Below are 19,802 nucleotides of genomic sequence, written 5' to 3'. Positions count from 1 at the left end.
TTGGTTCACTTCTCCATGGTGGAAGTTAAAGAGAGGAACCAGAGGAGTCTGACACTTTCCTCAAAGGAGATAATCATCTCTGTGGATTTACAATGTTAAAGGCACAACCAGCCCCATTGTGAAGCCACCATTTATGCAATAAACTAAGCATACATAACTTAAAGGATACATGCCCAGGATGACAGCTTCAAGGCATTTGATAGGCAAGGACTCTCGGGTCATTTCTTTTGCTGTTTCCATTAACCTGTAGGATAGAGCACAGCAGAGGATCTCAGAACCTATTTAATTACACACTCGGGTCAGTCTGTCAATCCATCAGCATGCCTATCCCCACACCAGGAACCACGCAGGCGCACAGAGGGAAAAGGGAGAAGTCGCCTCATAGGAAGGCACCAAAGCACAAGAGTTAATTCCTGGAGTTAGTGCCAGTATTCCATAGCACCCTCCCAATGCCCCAGGACAGAGGGCATTACAACAGAACAAATAAAGGAAGTCTCATGAGGCAGAGTTTACAAGCCTCCTCCATCCTGGGAGTTAGAATTCACCACTGAGCTCAGTCCTCAGTCCCACCTCCAACCTGGCCTTGGGGCACCCTCCACCTCCACCCCTTACAGACTAGGATACCTGAGCCCTGGGCTACGGGAATAGAGGTTGGGAGAGGAAGATGGCAGCTTGAGGGTAGGAGAGAGGTCATCTGGCCCATAGATCATGCACCACTTACCCACTCAGCGGTCTCATTTTCCTAATTTCAAAGAACTGGGTCCCTGTGTGATTATATCTGTGTAAAGTATGTAAAGGGAAAGTGACAGAAAACTCCAAAGGTCCCAGTAATGTGTCAGAGAAAGCTATGCATTCTGATTTCTCAATGAGATGAGGATGTGAGGGCTTTTCAGAAGTCACCAGCACCCGGAAGGTAGCCAGTAGCCTCTAACTCTTCACTATCTTACCCTGGAAATCTAATTTCTAACTTGGGCTTCAAAGTACCACAGACCTTTTTTTTTTTGAGACAGAGTCTCACTGTCACCCAGGCTGGAGTGCAGTGGCCGGATCTCAGCTCACTGCAAGCTCCGCCTCCCAGGTTCACGCCATTCTCCTGCCTCAGCCTCCCGAGTAGCTGGGACTACAGGCGCCAGCCACCACACCCGGCTAGTTTTTTGTATTTTTTAGTAGAGACGGGGTTTCACAGTGTTAGCCAGGATGGTCTCGATCTCCTGACCTCGTGATCCGCCCGTCTCGGCCTCCCAAAGTGCTGGGATTACAGGCTTGAGCCACCGCGCCCAGCCTACCACAGACCTTTATAATAGCTCTTTTCAATCTGCTCTGTATTCTGGGTAGTTGAATATTTGTCTTAATTCACCTACTAGACTACAAGCTCTTCGAGAGTTGGCACTATTCTTTTTTTAAAAAACAATTTTTTTTAAGACATGAGCTTTCTGTGTTGCCCAGGCTTGTCTTGAACTCCTGGGCTCAAGTGATTTTCCTGCCTCAACCTCCCAAGTAGCAGGTATACACCACCATACCTAGCTAGAACTGTTCTTTCATTATCTTTATATCACTCATAAAACCTGGCAGAAGGCCAGGCACAGTGGCATATGCCTGTAATCCCAACACTTTAGGAGGCTGAGGTGAGTGGGTCACCTGAGGTCAGGAGTTCGACACCAGCCTGGCCAACATGGCGAAATCCAGTCTCTACTAAAAATACAAAAATTAGCCAAGTATAATGGCATGGGCCTGTAATCCCAGCTACTCAGGAGGCTGAGGCAGGAGAATCACTTGAACCCAAGAGGCGGAGGTTATGGTGAGCCGAGATCGCACCACTGCATGTCAGCCTGGGCAACAGAGTGAGACTCAGTCAAAAAAAAAAAAAAAAAAAAAACTGACAGAAACCCAACATATGCAAGTTAACAAATATTACTAAATGAATGAGGAATACATGAATGGATGGATGAATATATGGATGGATGGAAAGATAGATGGATGAATGAGTGGATGGATGGAATGGAAGGGCGGATGGGGATAGATGGAAGCAAGGATGAAAGGGTGGATTGATAGCAATAGGGCTTTTCTGTAGTGCACAGGCTCTATAGCAGGGCTTACTGTGGTGATGTCACTTTTTTTCATGCCTGTGCTGGCACTTGGCATTGATTACTAAATCTGAGAAGCTGCACCATTATTGACTATCGGGGATTTAGCTGACTACCCAGAAGGTCTCAGGAACTGACCAGCTTGCACCAAGTTGTTCTGAAGGAGATGAAGAGTTTCCCGATGCTGTGCTCTCTGAGGGCTGGGTTTTTATTTTTCTGAGTCTAGTGAGAAGTTGCTTTGTAGGTTTTGCTCTTCTGCCTCGAACAAGAGCCTATAGGAAAAGTGCACACTGGGAAGGTGCTAATGAAGCCTGAACTTCCATGCCCAGAGCTGCTGCAGGTCAGGTGGGTGTGGGAGAGTCAATGGGTGCCCCACAGTGATAAGGGTGCCCAGAAACACTTCGATGCCTCCTTTTTGAAAAGGGCTGGGATTCCTCTCCTGGCACAGCTGTGCTTGGTCACTCAGACAAGAGCACACATAACCCCCTGAAGAGCTCGGTATAAGATTTTGGGGCCGGGCGTGGTGGCTCAAGCCTGTAATCCCAGCACTTTGGGAGGCCGAGACGGGCGGATCACGAGGTCAGGAGATCGAGACCATCCTGGCTAACACTGTGAAACCCTGTCTCTACTAAAAAATACAAAAAACTAGCCGGGCGAGGTGGCGGGCGCCTGTAGTCCCAGCTACTCGGGAGGCTGAGGCAGGAGAATGGCGTAAACCCGGGAGGCGGAGCTTGCAGTAAGCTGAGATCCGGCCACTGCACTCCAGCCTGGGCGACAGAGCGAGACTCCGTCTCAAAAAAAAAAAAAAAGAAGATTTTGGGCACCAGCCCTGGAGAGTCTGACTTCAGGCCATGGTTCATAACCCCAGATGCTACTCAGAGTCACCTCACCTTAGATGACTGAGCAGGAAGCTCCAGGGTGAGGGGCTGGGGGGCCTCTGAAGATCACCAGTTTGAGGGTTACTGACCTGGGCCGTAAGAACAACAACTAACTTTACAGGTTTGCCCAGTTTTTAAAGCGTACAACATACAAGATCCTAGAGGTAAAAGACAAAAATGAAGGGCTAAATATTCTCATTGTGAAGCGATTTCTTTACCTCACCAAAAATGTATACAAGCAATGAGGTTCCTGGTACATAAAGTAGAATTCAGTTGGCAAAAATTCACTTCTATGCCCAACTTTCCTCTGCTCACATATCTAATGTATACATCTAGTGTATCAAGTTAGACAAGCATATAGTAAAATAACTTTAAAAAGTGTACCTGAACGTCTTCTTTTGGTTCCTTAATCATTGAGCCCCTGAAAGTGGGCTGGGGAGAAGTGTGCTCTAAACATGCCCTGAGGGGGAGATACTCATTGAGCCTGAATTTGCTGTTAGAAGGCTTCTCCCCTAGTCCAACAGAGCTCATGTGGCACCTCTCTCTCCAGAACCCCATGCAACACCAGCACTCCTGTTGGCTGCTGCTCTGAGGATGTCCAAGGGGAAAGCAGGATTTGTCCTTTCCTATCCCCACTGCCAGCTGAGCACATCCACAGTCAGGACTGACACCAACCAGTCCCCATATCCTGGCACCTGTCACTGTGTCCAGGACAAAGCAGTAGGGAGTCCCAAGGAACTAAATAAAAGTCAGGTCAGCAGGTAGAAGAGTGGGTGCCCTGCCTTCCTCGTGCAGTGGCCCCAGTGGGCAGGGGACCGGGAGCAGGTCCCCAACCTGCTGGTGCTTCCCTTCTCTGGCCCTCTCTGTAGTCAGTGATGCTGTTGGTCATTGACCTTTGCAGTCATAATGGGTCAGAGAAGAGAAAAATGGAAAAGCAGATCCTTCAGGGCAACCATGAAAAGGTGGCAGAGAATGTGCTGACAGGTTTACAGCAGTGTGAGCAAATGATATGTAAAGCACATGCATATTTGCCCCATCAATGCATTTCCAGTTAGGCTAATTCTCTTAACTCTCAGCCAGATGATCCTTGTAAAGACCATGTCCTAGATAGAAGAGGGAAGCCTTAGGCCAGGCGCGGTGGCTCACGCCTGTAATCCCAACACTTTAGGAGGCTGAAGTGGGCAGATCACAAGGTCAGGAGATCGAGACCATCTTGGCTAACATGGTGAAACCCCATCTCTACTAAAAATACAAAAAATTAGCCGGGTGTGGCGGTGGGCACCTGTGGTCTCAGCTACTCGGGAGGCTGAGGCAGGGGAATGGCGTGAACCTGGGAGGTGGAGCTTGCAGTGAGCCGAGATTACATCAGCCCGGGTGACAGAGCGAGACTCCGTCTCAAAAAAAAAAAAAAAAAAAAAAAAAGAAAAGAAAAAAGAAATGGGGAACCTTAAAGCCTATAATCAGTTGACTTTAAGTTAAAAAAAAAAAGAGGTGGGAGGCATTCTAATTGCTGTCACCTTCTAGAATAGTCTATGAGGAGTCAGTCACATCCAGAAAGGGCCAGCTCTTGGGTCCGAGTCTGCTCTGGCAGGAGTTGGTGCCTCGGGACCACGTGGAACTCCCCATGTGGGTCCCAGGGTGGGGATCAGCACAAACACCAGACAGCCGTCCAAGGGCCAGGGCCGCCAGCCTCACTCCTGGAGACTGGCACTACCTGCTCCTCCTAATATTGCCTTAGGATTTACTGGGAAGATGCCGGTTGGAGAGCTGATGATCCATGAAGTGAAAACAGAGAAGCCAATCAAGTCATCTCCCGACCCAAATGAGCAGAAACTGGTGTTTTCCGATCTAGTAATACCAAGCCCTATGGGCAGGGGTGGGTGCTAGTGTTTGGTGCCTGCAGGGAAGACACAAAAATCCACCCAGAAGATTTTTGCCATAACATAGAATGGACGGGCTTTTCTGGGACACGTGGGGCATGTGTGCAGTGTCCCCTGAAATCCCTTCTGCCTCAAGGCTGGGTATGGACAGACAAACAGGAAGCCGGTCAATGTGCCCGGGACCTTGTAGAACAGGCTATGTTTTATACATTTATGGAGGAAGGATAGCAGTCCACAGAAGCTTGACCTCCTGGACTGTGCGCTGGGGTCCAGCTTCCCATCTGACTCCTCTCTCTATAAACTACCAGAAGGGGCAGGTGGACCATCCACTCCTGCCCCTCTGTCCCTACAGTGTTGCTCCCGGAAGTCCTCAGAACTGATCTAATCCTGACTACAAACAACCTGTGGACGCGGAGGAGAAAGGGTCCAAACCGGCTGGTCTGAACTCGGACTAAACCCAGTGAGTTTCTTAGGTCTTCCTCAAGCTCGAGTCGGGGGAGAGGGCCCCCAATCACAGAAGCCCAACCATTCATGTAGAACTGGGCAGGTCACCAGCCTGGGTCACCTGGGGAAACAAAGGCAGCACCAGGTGGGCCTCTTGTAGATCATGAGCAGTTAGGGATGAGGGCAAAACAGAGAAAAAGAAAAGGAATGGAAGAGTAGGAGGGAAGAAGGCAATAGAGAGTGAAGGGCTGGGTGCAGTGGCTCACGCCTGTAATCCCAGCACTTTGGGAGGCCGAGGCGTGTGGATCATTTGAGGTAAGTTCGAGACCAGCCTGACCAACATGGAGAAACTCTGTCTCTACTAAAAATACAAAAGTTAGTCAGGTGTGGTGGCAGACGCCTGTAATCCCAGCTACTTGGGAGGCTGAGGCAGGAGAATCGCTTGCACACAGGAGGTGGAGGTTGCAGTGAGAGCCAAGAGTGTGCCAACACACTCCATCCTGGGTGACAGAGCGAGTCTTCATCTAAAAAGGAAAGACACTGAAGGAGAACAGGAGGAGGGGAACAAAGGTGACCAAGAGGAAGGAAGTGGAGAAAGAGGAGAAGACAGAAGGAAGAGAGGTGCTCAGGGGAAAAAGGGAAAGGACAGGGAAGAGAAGGGAGAAAGAGAAGCCAGAGGGGCTCAAGGTGGACCAGCCTGCTTCATTGGGTCACTGCAATTACATCCTCCATGCACACTCTTTCTAGACTCCCACCTGGGGCATCTCTCCATGCCTGGCCTCACCAACCTTAGAGAGCTTTTGATGACCAGCTGGGGACAGATTTGCCACCATGCTTGCGATCACCATGCCTGTCCCCTGGCTGGGTGTGCTCAGACCTTGGTTGGAAGGATACTGTAGGGTCTTCATGTAATTCTGGATCGCCTGGAGCCAGTCTGGGATCGTCATCGAGAGCCTGTAGTTTGGGACCTGGGGTATTGAAGGCTGCAGAGAAATAGAGAAGAGGAAGTGTTTATTAAGGAGGTGCTCTGGGGCCCAGCTTCTGGGGACAGGCAGCGGGCTGAAGCCACCAGAGAGAGAGGTGCTCCTGAGAGCCAATGGCAGCATGGTCACCTTGGCGTGGTCACCTGATTGAGCAGTGCCTCCTCCATGAGGTCTCCCGGGAACAGTGAGTCCCTCATTGATGCTCTCCCTCTCTGAGTTCCCTCTGAGTCATAGTGGTTCTCTATGGCCCTGGGTGCTGTGTGAATACAGCTTTCTTCCCTGCAGGAGCCTAACGCCTCCCTGAGGCAAAGGACCATGTTCTATCGTGTCCCCCCGCCGAGACTGGCCCAGGACGGGCATGAAAGCACTCCATCAATGATTGCATAACACCTTTTGCTGTGTGGCCAGTGGTGATCCACTACAAGTGCTCTACTGCAGGGCAACATTTACACAGAATATAAAGTGAATGGATGCCGGGCGCCGTGGCTCACGCCTGTAATTCCAGCACTACAGAGGCCAACGCAGGTGGATCACATGAGTCCAGGAGTTTGAGACCAGCCTGGCCAACATGGTGAAGCCCCATCTCTAAAATTTAAATAAATAAATAAGTAAATAAATAAATAAAGTGAATGGTGCCCTAGAAAATTGCAACATGGCACCAACAGTGCCACATCTCAATACCACCCTCCCTGCAACGCCCAGTGTGTCCCTTTTCCTGAGTCCTACCCCAGATGGATTAGGGAAGATCCCTCTTCTTGCCTTAACTCTCCCCAGGCAAGTGCAGCTCCTCTGACTCATGAGTCATCTTACCACTTTACCCCTCACAGCAGCTCAATCAACACGTTCACCTCCTAGTCTGCCCCTCAGTCAACACTCCCTGAATGTCTACAACATAGCAGACGAAGTCCTGATCCCTGCCAGGAAGAGAAAGAACCAAAGGCAGGCAAGGACTGGAAAGGGGGAAGCAGCCCTATCCTGAAGGCCAAGAGCAAGAACGGACAGGGACGTCCAGTCAAGTCACTGCTGAAAAGCCAGGCACGGTTTGGGATTTTCTTGGTTGGTTTTGTTTTTTGCTTTATTTCCCCTATATGTCTCTCGGTCTTCTGACCTCTGTCTTCCTGAGGTCCTTGGTGACAGAGAATCTCAGCCCACGTGGGTGGGGCTCCAGCAATGCTGCTGCTGGGAAGGAGAAAGGAGGCTCCTTCAGGCCAAGCCACTTAAGGAGAAGCAGAAAGGGCCTGAGGACGGGTGACGCCCACCCTCAGAGCAAACAGGGCAAGGGCGGCCCTGGGGATTTGGTGTTCCGCTGATGGAAGGGGACTCCGCTGGGGAGACGCGGGGATGGCCCTGGGCAGCCAGGCCAGGCAGCAGAGCCAGACACTGCCTAAGGCTGTTCCGGGCTCTCTCCCTGGCTCTCCAGACACCAGCCCCAGTGTGAGGCTGAGGGCACGCTGTCTCCTGCCTGGCATCAGGCTCTTTCCATACTTCCACCCCTCTGGCTGCACTTACTGCAAATACTCCTTGACATTCCTTTCCTCTCACTGCCTCAATTCTCTCTTGGCTTTGAAATGTCCTACTTCACAGCAACTGCCTCGTCAGCTGGAAGGAAACTCATCAGAATTACACTGCCTGCATTACAGCCAAGGTATTATGTGTGTGTGCATGAATGTGCGTGTGAATGTGAGTGTGTGTGTCCATTCAGGCACAGCTATTCTGCAAGCTCCATTTTGTGTATGACATGTCAACCCAAATCAATCACATTTCTGTCTGTGAGTGTCATTTCGGGGGCAAAACAATGAATATTTGTTCCCATCACACACACACACAGACACAAACACACACACACAAAGCAAGTCAAAATGTAAAGTGTATCCTGTGTGTTTGCCCTAACATACACTAGAAAGTGTTTTATGTAAAAAAATGTGCCAGAGATTTCACAAGGTGAGGAGAGAAGGGGAGACGCGAACAAATATGTCTTTAGCACCTCCTATGTTTCAAACTTTAGGCCCTGTATGAACGGGAGAGAAAGCCCAGGAGCAGAGGCAGAGAGGAGAGGAATTCTAGTTTATGAAGACATATGCAGGTTGGGTGCAGTGGCTGATGCCTGTAATCCCAGTACTTTGGGAGGCCAAGGTGGGTGGATCACTTGAGCCCAGAAGTTCGAGACCAGCCTGGGCAACATGGCAAGACCCCATCACTAAAAAAAAAAAAAAAAAAAAAATTAGCCGAGCATGGTGGTGCAGGCCTGTAGTTTCAGCTACTCAGCAGGCTGAGGTAGGAATATGGCTTGAGCCCAGCAGGTCGAGGCTATAGTGAGCCATAAATGAGCCACCATACTCCAGCTTGGGTGACAGAGCAAGACCCTGTCTCAAAACAAAAGACTCAAACATTTCTGCACAGAAAAACACAGTCTGAACCTCTTTAATAGAAAAGCTGGTAAGTGTGGGAAAACGCCCTGAAGAATCACCAGCCACCTAAGAGATCCCCAGAGAGGTGTCCCTAGGCCAGAGCCTTGCTGGAGCCAGTAAGACTTGGCTCAAGAGTCTGCTGAAGGACTGACCACCAAATTATTTCAACCCCCCTCAAGCCCAACAGAGCCCACAAGAGCTGGATGGCAGGGTGGGAGCCGACGGCAGCTGGTCCTCAGAATAGCAACCCAATGGCGCCCAAGGGCTTTTAAAAACAGCTGCATGGTTACCTCAGCCTGACTGTGAGCAGAGTGCAGGAGCTGAGGCTACACTTCCTGCCCATTGGGAGGACAAACGTATACATTCCCCAAGTCCCAGCTGGGGGCAGGGCTGTGGTGGGGAGGTGCAGAGACCGCAGACGGAATGATGTCATAGGCTACAGCTCACTCTGATGTCTGGGAGAGATGGCTGGGCTCACCCTGGAGGGTCCACTTCCAACCAGCGCCTCAGGCTGCCAACATTCCCACTGGCCATGGACTGTAAACCAGGTGGGCTTCCTGGAGTGTCATTAGGAGACACACACAACCAGGTCCAAAGCCCTGCTCTGCCGCCTACTAGCTGGGGGCCCTGGTCAAGCTGCATGACCTCTCTAAGCCTCTGTTTTCTTCCTGATAAAATAGTATCACCTACTTCCAACCTTCCAAGCTGGTTGTAAGCATTACATGACCTAATGCAAAAGTAGGCAGCTTGGGACTTGGCCTATGGTGCTCATTAAGTGTAAGCTGTGTTGGCCAGGTCCTGTGGCTCACGCCTTTGGGAGGCCATGGTGAGTGGATCACTTGAGGTCGGGAGTTTGAGACCAGCCTGGCCAACAGGGCGAAACCCCATCTCTACTAAAAATACAAAAATCAGCTGGGCGTCGTGGTGGGCGCCTATAATCCCAGCTACTCAGGAGGCTGAGGCAGGAGAATTGCTTAAACCTGGGAGGCGGAGGTTGCAGTGATTGAACCACTGCACTCCGGCCTGGGTGTCAGAGCAACACTCCATCTCAAAAAAAAAAGGTGTAAGCTGTGTTATTATTAATCACCAATATATTGTCGGGGGTCTAGGCTGGGGAAACCTGAATGATCCATACTTTTCTGGAACTGGAAAACAGAATCAGCAGGAGCAGAGTCCCTGGACACTCAACTTGGGAGCTTCACATCATGAAGATACCTTCCCACCTTAATGGAGAGGATGAAAACGTTCACTGCTCCCTGGGGATGCACTGATGACGATGAGTTAATATCCTTAATTCATTATGAGTTCATGCAAAGTGACAAGAAAACTCTTTAGGCCTCAGTGAAAATAAAAATGGCCCCCAAAGGTAGAAGCAACCCGTGTCCATTGACAGGTGAATGAATAAACAAAATGTGGCATCCCACGGAATACACGATGGTATACAATGGAACATTATTCAGCCTTTAAAAGGAAAGACGTTTTGACACATGCTATCACATGGATGAAACCTGATAACATTTTGCTAAATGAAATAAGCCAATCACAAAAGGACAAATATTGAATAATTCCTCTTACATAAGGTTCCTAGAGTAGTCAAAGTCATAGAGACGCAAAGTGGAATGGTGGTTGCCAGGGGCTGGGGAGAGAGGGAAATGGAAAGTCAGTGTTGAATGGGTACAAGGTTTCAGTTAGGAAGATGAAAAACGTCTGGAGATAGATGGTGGTGACGGCTACACAACAATGTGAAGGTACTCAGTGCCACAGAGTTGTACACTTAAAAATGGTAAATTACATGATATATCTCTCTCTCCACAATTTTAAGAGCCATGAAAAGACAATTCACAAAACAAGAAAAGCAAATAGCAACCAAATATTTGAAGAAATTGTTTAAGTGCTCTAATAATATAAGAAACGCAAATTAAAAGCCACTGCAAAATGTCATTTTCCACCTCTCCAATTAGCAAAAACACACTGAAATGCAGATACCCAATGCTGGTAAGGATGCTCTCCTACAGGACTGAGGCAAACATAAATTGGTACAAGCTTTTTAGGAAAAGCTCAGGGCACATCCCTTTTTTCTGTTCGTGACTGGGGCCCGCAGAGTCCCTTCTCATGCTATTTTCCTGCCAGATTTCATCAATTGCTGTACTACCTGAAACTCCAGCTTTGATTTTCTGTGCCCTTCCCCTCAAGGGTCTCACCACCTGCTGCCTACATTAGCCCCACAGCCATGGCCAGGCTGATGAAGGCAGAATCTAGAGGAAACAGATAGAAACCAACCTCTTCACACAGGCACTATACTATGCCTGTTTTCTAGGGGTGGAGGCCCCAGAAAACTTGGGGGCTAGGGGGCACAAGGAGGGAGTGGAGTGGACAGAAAGATGGTGCTCAAGAGAAAGAATAATGAAACAAACCACAGGCAAAGCTCTTGTGAGGAGCCTCTCTTCCACTCTGTTCTTGTCAAGCACAACTGACCTGTCGGAAGAATGCAAGGGAAGTGATACGGACCGGCACAGTTGTGTAACTGACATTGCCGTGTGGGAGAGAAGGGAAAGACCAGGAAAGGAGCCAGGGAGGCAGTAAGAACCCTAGGCACTAGGAATCTTTAACAAGAGCAAGGAGAATTCAAAACCTTTTGTCATCTCTACTCTGAAAACACTATGCAGGTACCAGGCAGAAGAATCTTCTCTGGCAGCTTGGGAAGAGAAGCACAAAACAGCACCCGCGAGCCCAGGATGAGCCCCAGGCTCCTGCAACAGAGGCAACCAGGAATCTGTGAATGACCTGGGATGGAGGTGCAGGACAGACAGACAGACAGAAGGTTCTCAATCCAGGACTGGGGAGGGAAGGAGCTGCCCACAAGAGCTGGCAGCGGGCAGGGACGGCCCTTAACTGCAGCCAGGTCTCTAGTACCAAACACGCCCGTGTCTTCACTCAGGTGAAACTCAGTCCTCTAAATGTGAATTATTTTCCAACTGGGAATCAACACGAGAATAAGGCACAAGAAGTGGGGTCTGCAAGAAACTGACTGCTGTTTCTTGCTGAATCCATCCTGGTTTTCTGCTCCAAGGAGAGTCTAGTTCCAGGCTGTTAAGAAAGAGGAGGATCGTCCTAGAATTTTCCTAGAATGCCCACTGTTTTTTCGGGGCTGGCCACTCTCTCTGAGCCTCGCTTCCCATCTGCTATTATCCTCCAACTGACTCTTGCTGTTTCCTTAAAGTCTCTCTGAAAAAATCATGCCTCTGACCTGGTCAATTGCTATCTTCAGACCCAACAACCACCAGGGGAGAGAGGCCTGGAGTCAAAAATTTAGAAGGAGGATCTCAAAGCAGGGGAATGCCTGCAAGGAGGGGACATCTGGACCCTTCAGGCAGAAGTTACCATGGCTACTAAGGGAATGTCCTGTAGTCAAAGGAAGTGTCATTTAGTCCTCCATGCAGGTCCTTGAAAACCTCCCCCATCCACTTCTTTTGCTTCTTAGTCTATATTCAATGGCCAAAAATGATTAATCCCCCTGAAGCCCGCCAAGCTTTTACCACTGCTGCCACCCTACCACCCTTCTTCTGTACAAATTCCTCAGTAAGATATTGATTTGGTTGATGGAGAAAAGGACTCGGCCCCAGAGGAAAGAGTCTGCCAAGCTGAGCACAGGAACAATCCTCTAATCCGAGAGGAGTAGCCCCTGGAAAAGGGAGCTTTTGAGGTTCTTCCCATGTTAAGGCCTACGCAGGGGTCAGGGCTTGGGGAATGTCAGGGCCAGGGGAGACACCATGATAGGACTGGGGATAGAGAACCAACCATTAAGATGCAATGTGAGAGAAATGTTAAGTTCTTTATATTGAGGGCCAAAAAGCTGATTGTCCACATTTGGGCTGGGGATTCCTGGTTTGGAAGCAGTTTTCATGTGACCTTTTAGCTACTATGAAAAGTACAATATGATATGGCCACTGTATAAAAAAGGGAAGACTGGCCGGGCGCAGTGGCTCACACCTGTACTTTGGGAGGCTGAGGTGGGCAGATCATGACGTCATGAGTTTAAGACCAGCCTGACCAATATGGTGAAACCCCGTCTTACTAAAAATACAAAAAATAGCGGGGTGTGGTGGCACATGCCTGTAATCCCAGCTACTCAGGAGGCTGAGGCAGGAGAATTGCTTGAACCTGGGAGGCGGAGTTTGCAGTGAAGCAAGATCATGCCACTGCACTCCAGCCTGGGCGACAGAGCAAGACTCCATCTCAAAAAAAAGGGAACACTTTCTTAAGAACACAGCATTCAGGCCGGGCGCGGTGGCTCAAGCCTGTAATCCCAGCACTTTGGGAGGCCGAGACGGGCGGATCACGAGGTCAGGAGATCGAGACCATCCTGGCTAACACGGTGAAACCCCGTCTCTACTAAAAATACAAAAACTAGCCAGGCGAGGTGGCGGGCGCCTGTAGTCCCAGCTACTCGGGAGGCTGAGGCAGGAGAATGGCGTAAACCCAGGAGGCGGAGCTTACAGTGAGCTGAGATCTGGCCACTGCACTCCAGTCCGGGCGACAGAGCGAGACTCCGCCTCAAAAAAAAAAAAAAAAAAAAAAAAGAACACAGCATTCAGCTACAATAATGGAAAAATCAGGTACAGGTCTCAGGAAGTAGCAGTCTGTGTTCTAAACTGCTCAGACATGATTTAGAATACTGTGTTTCATATGTGCTTGCAAATGACTAATGACAAACTAGGAATTGTCTCGGAAGGAGGAGGGTGAGTTGGTCTGGGAATCATGACACATTAGAAAGGGCAAAAGAGGCCAGGCGCGGTGGCTCAAGCCTGTAATCCCAGCACTTTGGGAGGCCGAGACGGGCGGATCACGAGGTCAGGAGTTTGAGACCACCCTGGCTAACACGGTGAAACCCCGTCTCTACTAAAAAAATACAAAAAGCTAGCCGGGCGAGGTGGCTGGCGCCTGTAGTCCCAGCTACTCGGGAGGCTGAGGCAGGAGAATGGCGTAAACCTGGGAGGCGGAGCTTGCAGTGAGCTGAGATCCGGCCACTGCACTCCAGCCTGGGCGACAGAGCAAGACTCCGTCTCAAAAAAAAAAAAAAAAAAAAAGAAAGGGCAAAAGACCAGGCGCGGTGGCTCATGCCTGTAATCCCACTACGTTGGGAAGCCAGTGCAGGAGAATCGCTTGAGCCTAGAAGTTTGAGACCAGTCTGGGAAACACAGTGAGATCTTGTCTCTACAAAAAAAATTTTTTTAAGTTAGGCAGGTTGAGTGGTATGTGTCTGTAGTCCCAGCTACAATCAGGAGGCTGAGGTGGGAGGATTGCTTGAACCTAAGAGGTTGAGGCTGCAGTGAGCCATGATCACACACTGCACTCCAGCCTGGGTGACAGAGGAAGGCCTTGTCTCCAAAAAAAGAAAAAAGAAAAGGGCAAAAGGAGCTATCTATGGACAAAGAAGGCTAAAGGAAGAAGCAGAAGCAGAATGATAGAAAAAGTCACCGTCCTGAGGGCTCATAGTCCAGCGGACCTCTAGCATCACACAGATCAGCATTAGCGACCTGGAGACTCAGGGGTCATAACATCATGAGATTTTAGAGTTGGAAAGAACTTACAAAGTCTGCTCTATTCCCATTTTATAGATGAGAAAACTAAGGGCAGAGATTTTAAGTGAATGACCTCACTTAAGTGAGGCACAAGGGCTGGATGTCATACAACCAAGACTAGGATTGATGTTTATTCCAAGTCCCTTCCACCCGAAGAGCACTCTCTCATAACATTCAAGGGTGCTGTGAGTAGCAAAGGAAGTTGCCAATGCTCTGCCCTGATTCCAAAGGCAGCACGATAATCAGTGATGAAATGTGATTTGGGGGTGGGAGGGTGCTGCGAGGAGGATTTATGGTTGGTCTAAGAGCTTCCTAACAGTCAACTCTGGCCAGGCCTGAGATCAGCTGCCTGGGAAGCAGCAAGCTCCCCATTCCCAAGAGGTCTTCAAAAAGAGGAGGGGATTCTGTTGAGAGGTGGGAGACTGGTCTCTACAAATAGGAAAATTCCATGATTCCCACATAGAGAATGCACCCCCCCACCCGCCCCCATACATGGTTGGGGGAAGGATGAAAGCACAATTAGAGGCAGGGTTGGTGCTGGTGCTACTAAGGAAGGCAGCATGGGACAGTAGGAACAGGAGTGTTTTTCCTCGTGGTCACTTTTCTTCCAAGTTTAAGGGCTCTTGGCTCCTCACTGGAGGAAAAATTCTCAAGTCAGAACTGCAAACCAGGAACAAGGTTGTTCTCATGTTCAAGAACTCAGCAAGGGTAATTATGGTTGACACTAAAGCAGGCAAGATTCTAGCTGGGCACAATGAAGATCTCCTTGACCAGCAGAGTAACAGAACACTGTAACTGACTGCAGCAGTAAGTTTAGAGGCTCTGTCACTTCCCCAAGGACACACACAGCTTTCTGGCCTGCAGGCTCAGATGCTCAGCTGTCACCAGGCTGGGGACTCAACCAGATGGCCTTCCGGATCTCAAGTCTGGCATTCCTAGACCTGCCCAGGAATCTTCTCAGCCGTACCAGCGTCCCCAGGGTCCAGGGGAAACCATCCATCATGCTATAACCCCGAGGCTTGGCAGCATTTCTCCCCAGTTTGCATTTTGATGTTTCATATAACGTATCTACTCCCACCAGGGGACATCTCCCTCCCTCGGTAACGATATCCTTAGCCACCAAACCCAAATGGCTCACTGGCTTCTCTCCAAGGCAAAAAGAGAGTTTCACTCCTCAGCCTCTTTTTCTATCCAGTGAGACTAATTCATCATGTGTACTGGAAAGTCCCTTTTAAGTCTCAGCCAAAAGTCTTTCTTTTTTCTTGGAGCCCAAATAAGCTGGGAAGAGAGAGAGAGAGAGTTCACTGTTTTGCAAGTTTCAGAGGTGAAAGTCACTGTCATAAAAGAAAAAGAAAAGAAAAAAAAATTGGCAAAAAGTCTGGAAATGATTCACACTGAGAAGTCTGACTGGTTGATTTCAAATTCATTCACAGCTTAATAAATCATTTGCTGGGGGAAGAGGGGAGCAGAGGAGGAGCAAGACACTCCAAAGAGAACAAGCAGAGTGGGATCCCTGAGGTCTATGCATTCTTTGGCATCGCTGGTACCTGCTGGCTCTAGCTTTTGCTGAAGGAGGATGTATGTGGGGGTGAGTAAATAATAGAGTTTGGCTGGACGTTCAAAGACACCTTGGCACAATCCAATTACATAGTCCCAGGATAGCAAGCCCACTACCTCTCCCTTCCCCATTTCTTAGGCTTCCAATCTAAATATCTCAATTAGAAAAGGGCTGGCAGGGAGGAATGGGGAGAGGAAGGGAGTTTGTAGCAGGACCAGGAAAATGGAGATTGCCTCTATTTGCTATGTACAGGCTGAAACGGTCCCCTCTTTGCCTACCTACCCCCAGCCCCCCAACCCCGCCCTGGAAGCCACTGACCTTTGCCAAGAAGGCGGCGTTCCTGATGGCGCCCACCATTTCTCCCCCCTTAGGGTGCACCTTGGCCACGTGCATCCACATGCGCTCCCAGGTGTGGCTGTCGATGGGGAAGCCGCTCTTGTTAACGTGGAACAGCACCCCGCCGTCTTTGTCCTCCTCCTCTGAGCCCCCGCTGGTGACGAGGCTCACGGGCCGCGCGTGGCTGCTCCGGGACCGGGTGCCTTTGGCGCCTTTGGGGTGGGGGCAGCGGTGAGTGTCGGCCGCGGAGCCGGTCATGGTGGGGCCTGGGCGGGGAGCGAGGTACTGGGGGCGCGCGGCGGCGGCGGCGGCGGCGGCGGCGGCGGCGGCGGCGGGGGGCGTGTGCGCGCGGGCGCGGCGCGGGGATCAGCGCCCCGCGGGGGCGGCCTTCTCCATGCCTCTCGCTGCCGCAGGACGCGCCAAGGGGGAGCGGCGGCGGGAGCTCCGCGGAGACTCCCTGCTTACCGGCGGTGCCTGAAATCAGCGGAGACACAGCTGACTCTACAGCTAAGTGGACCCACAGAGGAACCGAGTAAGGGGCCCCGGAGTGTCTGCACGACACCCCCCGCTTCCCCCTGCACGCTGACAATCTCCCTGGGAATCGATGACCGGTTTCCAGCCCTGCTATTACCTAGAAAGGCAGCTCAAAATGTGCCACGAAGCTTCACATACATCTAAACCCCGGGGGTTGGAGATGGAGGGGCACAAGGAGCGTGGGGGATGCGGAGCGCAAGGTGTGGGGAGAAGAAAGACAGCTTGTGTAGCGTGAAGGAACAGGAGGTTCCCGCAAGGCTCCACACATTCCTAGGTCCCCAGATGTGGCCGAGAGAGGAGCGGAGCCACGAACGTGCCGGCACGTGAGCGTCCAGGGCTGGCGCGAGGGCGCTGCAGCAGCCTTGGCTTGCAAGGCGGCCCGCTTTCTTCCAGGAAGCCCTCCCGGACCCCGGCGGGGACCTAGTGGAAAGAGCTCCATCCGCCCCCTTTTCCCCGAGTTCCAGCGTCTAGCACCGGGAGGGACTGGTTGCAGGCGGGCGAAGCGCAGAAAGGGCGCGCGGCAGCTCCAGCATCCTACCTTGGGACGGTCGGCTTCATGGCTGCAGAGCCTCTCCGGGCGGCGGGACAGTGGGGGCTGCTGCTGCTGCTGCTGCTGTTGGGCCTGGGACTAGGGCTGGGGCTGGGGCTGCTGGGGCTTGCTGCGGCCGTCGCCTCATTCCATGTCCCATTCTCGAATGTTATTCTGTGACATATAACCGAGTCACCCGGGCAGCCGCCGATGTTCCGAATGCGTCCATTGGCCACCGCAACAAAGAGGGGCGGGTCCTGGCTTCGGGACTCTACAACCCCGAGCTCCGCGACGCTCTGATTGGCTCCAGGGGTTCCCTGGCGGGAGGGGACCGGAGTAGGGGGAGCCTGGCTGCCACGCGAAATCCGATCGCTATCGTGTCCTGGGAGCCCCGCGGGCTGGAGCGTTTGGCCATGGGACTTAAGATCGAGTTTCCCCAGGGGTCGTGCCACTTTGAGGGTTTGCAACTGTGGAAGCAGAGGACAAACAAAACCACCCAAGAAGTGACCCCGCGGAAGCAGAGGGTTGGCATCAGAACAGCATTCCCTGAGGGACGCTGGACACACTTACCTGCCTCTACCCGGGATGATGAGTGGTTCATCCTCTACCCGGGATGATGAGGGGCTGTGCATACCTACGCGTGAAATTAAATCTTTTTTTAATCCCGCATTTACAAATTCCTCAAAATTAACAAGTGGGTGCAGCTTTGGATCCTCTGGTATTAGTCACGGTTAATAAAGTCCCTTTAAGCCCAAGTTGAAAGGAGACAATAAAACCCAAGAGGTCAGGTAGGCCCTGACTGTTCTGCCACAGCTGTCCAGTGAGAGGAGGGATGGAGAGATGCTTCCAAATCATGGTGAAGTGGGTGGCTGTCCCACACTCACTACTGAAACGTCTTCTCTTTCTTTTTCCTTAAGAAAGAGGAGAGCAGGTTGAGGTGGGAAGAGCACCAGACTGCTGACCTGAAGGCTGGCTCCAAGTCCAGGTTTGTCACTTTGCTCAGCTGTGTGACCCTGGACAAGCCACTTCCCTGCTCTGCGCCTTAGCTTCTCTTTCCGAAAGGAGAGCAGACCTCCCGCTCTCCAGGGTCTGTTCTGGCTGTAAGGTTCTGTGATTCCCTGACTTCCTCTCTTGTGACACTGAGGATCCTGGCCATAGCATCCTTTCTCTTTAAACTGCAGGTCAGCAGGCTAGCTCTGAGCGAAGCAGTTATGAGAGCTATGCTAAGTGAACCTTGAATTAAGAAGACAGTTGTCAGAGAGCCACTGAGGGAGGATCAGTTTCTGAATGCTTACCCTGATAAGTTGCCTGTCATGGAACCGGAACTTCTCTTCCACAGGAGGGCAGAGACCCCTGAAGGGTAGTTGAGAGCCAGAGCTTGGGTGAGAAGACCTGGATTCTGGACTTAGCCCTCCACTGCTCCCTGAGACAGAGTCCATGCCAAGGACTTTATAGATTCAATAATGAGAATAGGGCAGACACGGTGCCTCACACCTTTAAACCCAGCACTTTGGGAGAAAGAGGAGGAAGGATTACTTGAGGCCAGGAATTAGAGATTGGACGAACATCGCGAGACCGTGTCTCTACTAAATAAATAAATAAATAAATAAATAAATATTTTGAAATTAGCCAGATGTGGTGGCACACGCCTGTAGTTCCAGCTGCTCAAAAGGCTGAAGCAGACATGTAGAATGAAACTGGATCCTCGTCTCTTACCTTACACAAAAATCAACTCCAAATGGATCAAAGACTTAATTAAATCTAAGACCTGAAACCATAAAAATTCTAGAAGATAACATGAGAAAAACTCTTCTAGACATTAGCTTAGGCAAAGAAATCATGACTAAGACCTCAAAAGCAAATGTAACAAAAATGAAAATAAATAAACAGGACCTAGTTAAACTAAAAAGGGTCTGCACGGCGAAAGAAATAATCAGCAGAATAAACAGACAATCCACAGAGTGGGAGAAAATATTCACAAACTGTGCATCTGACAAAGGACCAGTATCCAGAATCTACAAGGAACTCAAACAGATCAGCCAGATAAAAACAATCTCATCAAAAAATGGGCAAAGGACATGAATAGACAATTTTCAAAAGAGGGTATACTGTCAACAAGCATATGAAAAAAATGTTCAACATCACGAATTATCAGGGACATGCAAATTAAAACCACAAAAAGATACCATCTTACTCTTGCAAGAATTGCCATAATTTAAAAGTCAAAAAATAATAGATGTTGGTATGTATGCGGCAAAAAGGGAACATGTCTAAAACTGCTGGTGAGAATGTAAACTAGTACAACCACTATGGACAACAGTATGGAGATTCCTTAAGGAACTAGAAGTAGAGCTAAAACTACCATTCGATCCATCAATCCCACTGCAGGGTATCTACCCAAAGGAAAAGAAGTCATTATATGAAAAAGACACGTGCACACGTGTGTTTATAGCAGTACAATTTGCAATTGCAAAAATATGGGACCAACTTAAGTGCCCATCAACTAATGAGTGGATAAAGAAAATGTGGTATATATACACCATGGAATACTACTTAGCCATAAAAAGGAATGAAATAATGTCTTTT

The 19,802-nt window shown here is 50.0% G+C and overlaps 1 protein-coding gene across 6 annotated transcripts in view; it reads right to left on the bottom strand.

The window, feature by feature from the left end:
- The window catches only part of VASH2 (vasohibin 2), a 42,560-nt gene extending 25,071 nt beyond the window's left edge, over positions 1-17,489 (bottom strand). For 2 of the 6 annotated variants that reach the window (XR_004433492.1, XR_004433491.1), the window contains exons 1-5: positions 17,226-17,436; positions 16,136-16,627; positions 6,181-6,269; positions 722-778; positions 170-244 (exon numbers count right to left, since the gene is read on the bottom strand). Coding sequence is in view for 3 of the 6 variants with exons in the window: in XM_033195238.1 (XP_033051129.1) it covers positions 170-244; positions 722-778; positions 6,181-6,269; positions 16,136-16,411 (497 nt within the window). In the remaining 3 variants the exon portion in view is untranslated. Of the gene's footprint in view, positions 1-169; positions 245-721; positions 779-6,180; positions 6,270-16,135; positions 16,628-17,225 lie in introns of all 6 variants that reach the window. The other 4 variants (XR_004433493.1, XM_033195238.1, XM_033195240.1 and 1 more) reach the window with 4 other exon arrangements.
- Between the last annotated feature and the right edge of the window lie 2,313 nt (positions 17,490-19,802).

This window comes from Trachypithecus francoisi, unplaced genomic scaffold (genome assembly GCF_009764315.1).
Source record: "Trachypithecus francoisi isolate TF-2019V2 unplaced genomic scaffold, Tfra_2.0 Lachesis_group5, whole genome shotgun sequence".
NCBI lineage: Eukaryota > Metazoa > Chordata > Mammalia > Primates > Cercopithecidae > Trachypithecus > Trachypithecus francoisi.
The sequence above is the reverse complement of the archived record's forward strand: the minus strand, read 5'-3'. Positions and strand labels throughout refer to the sequence as shown.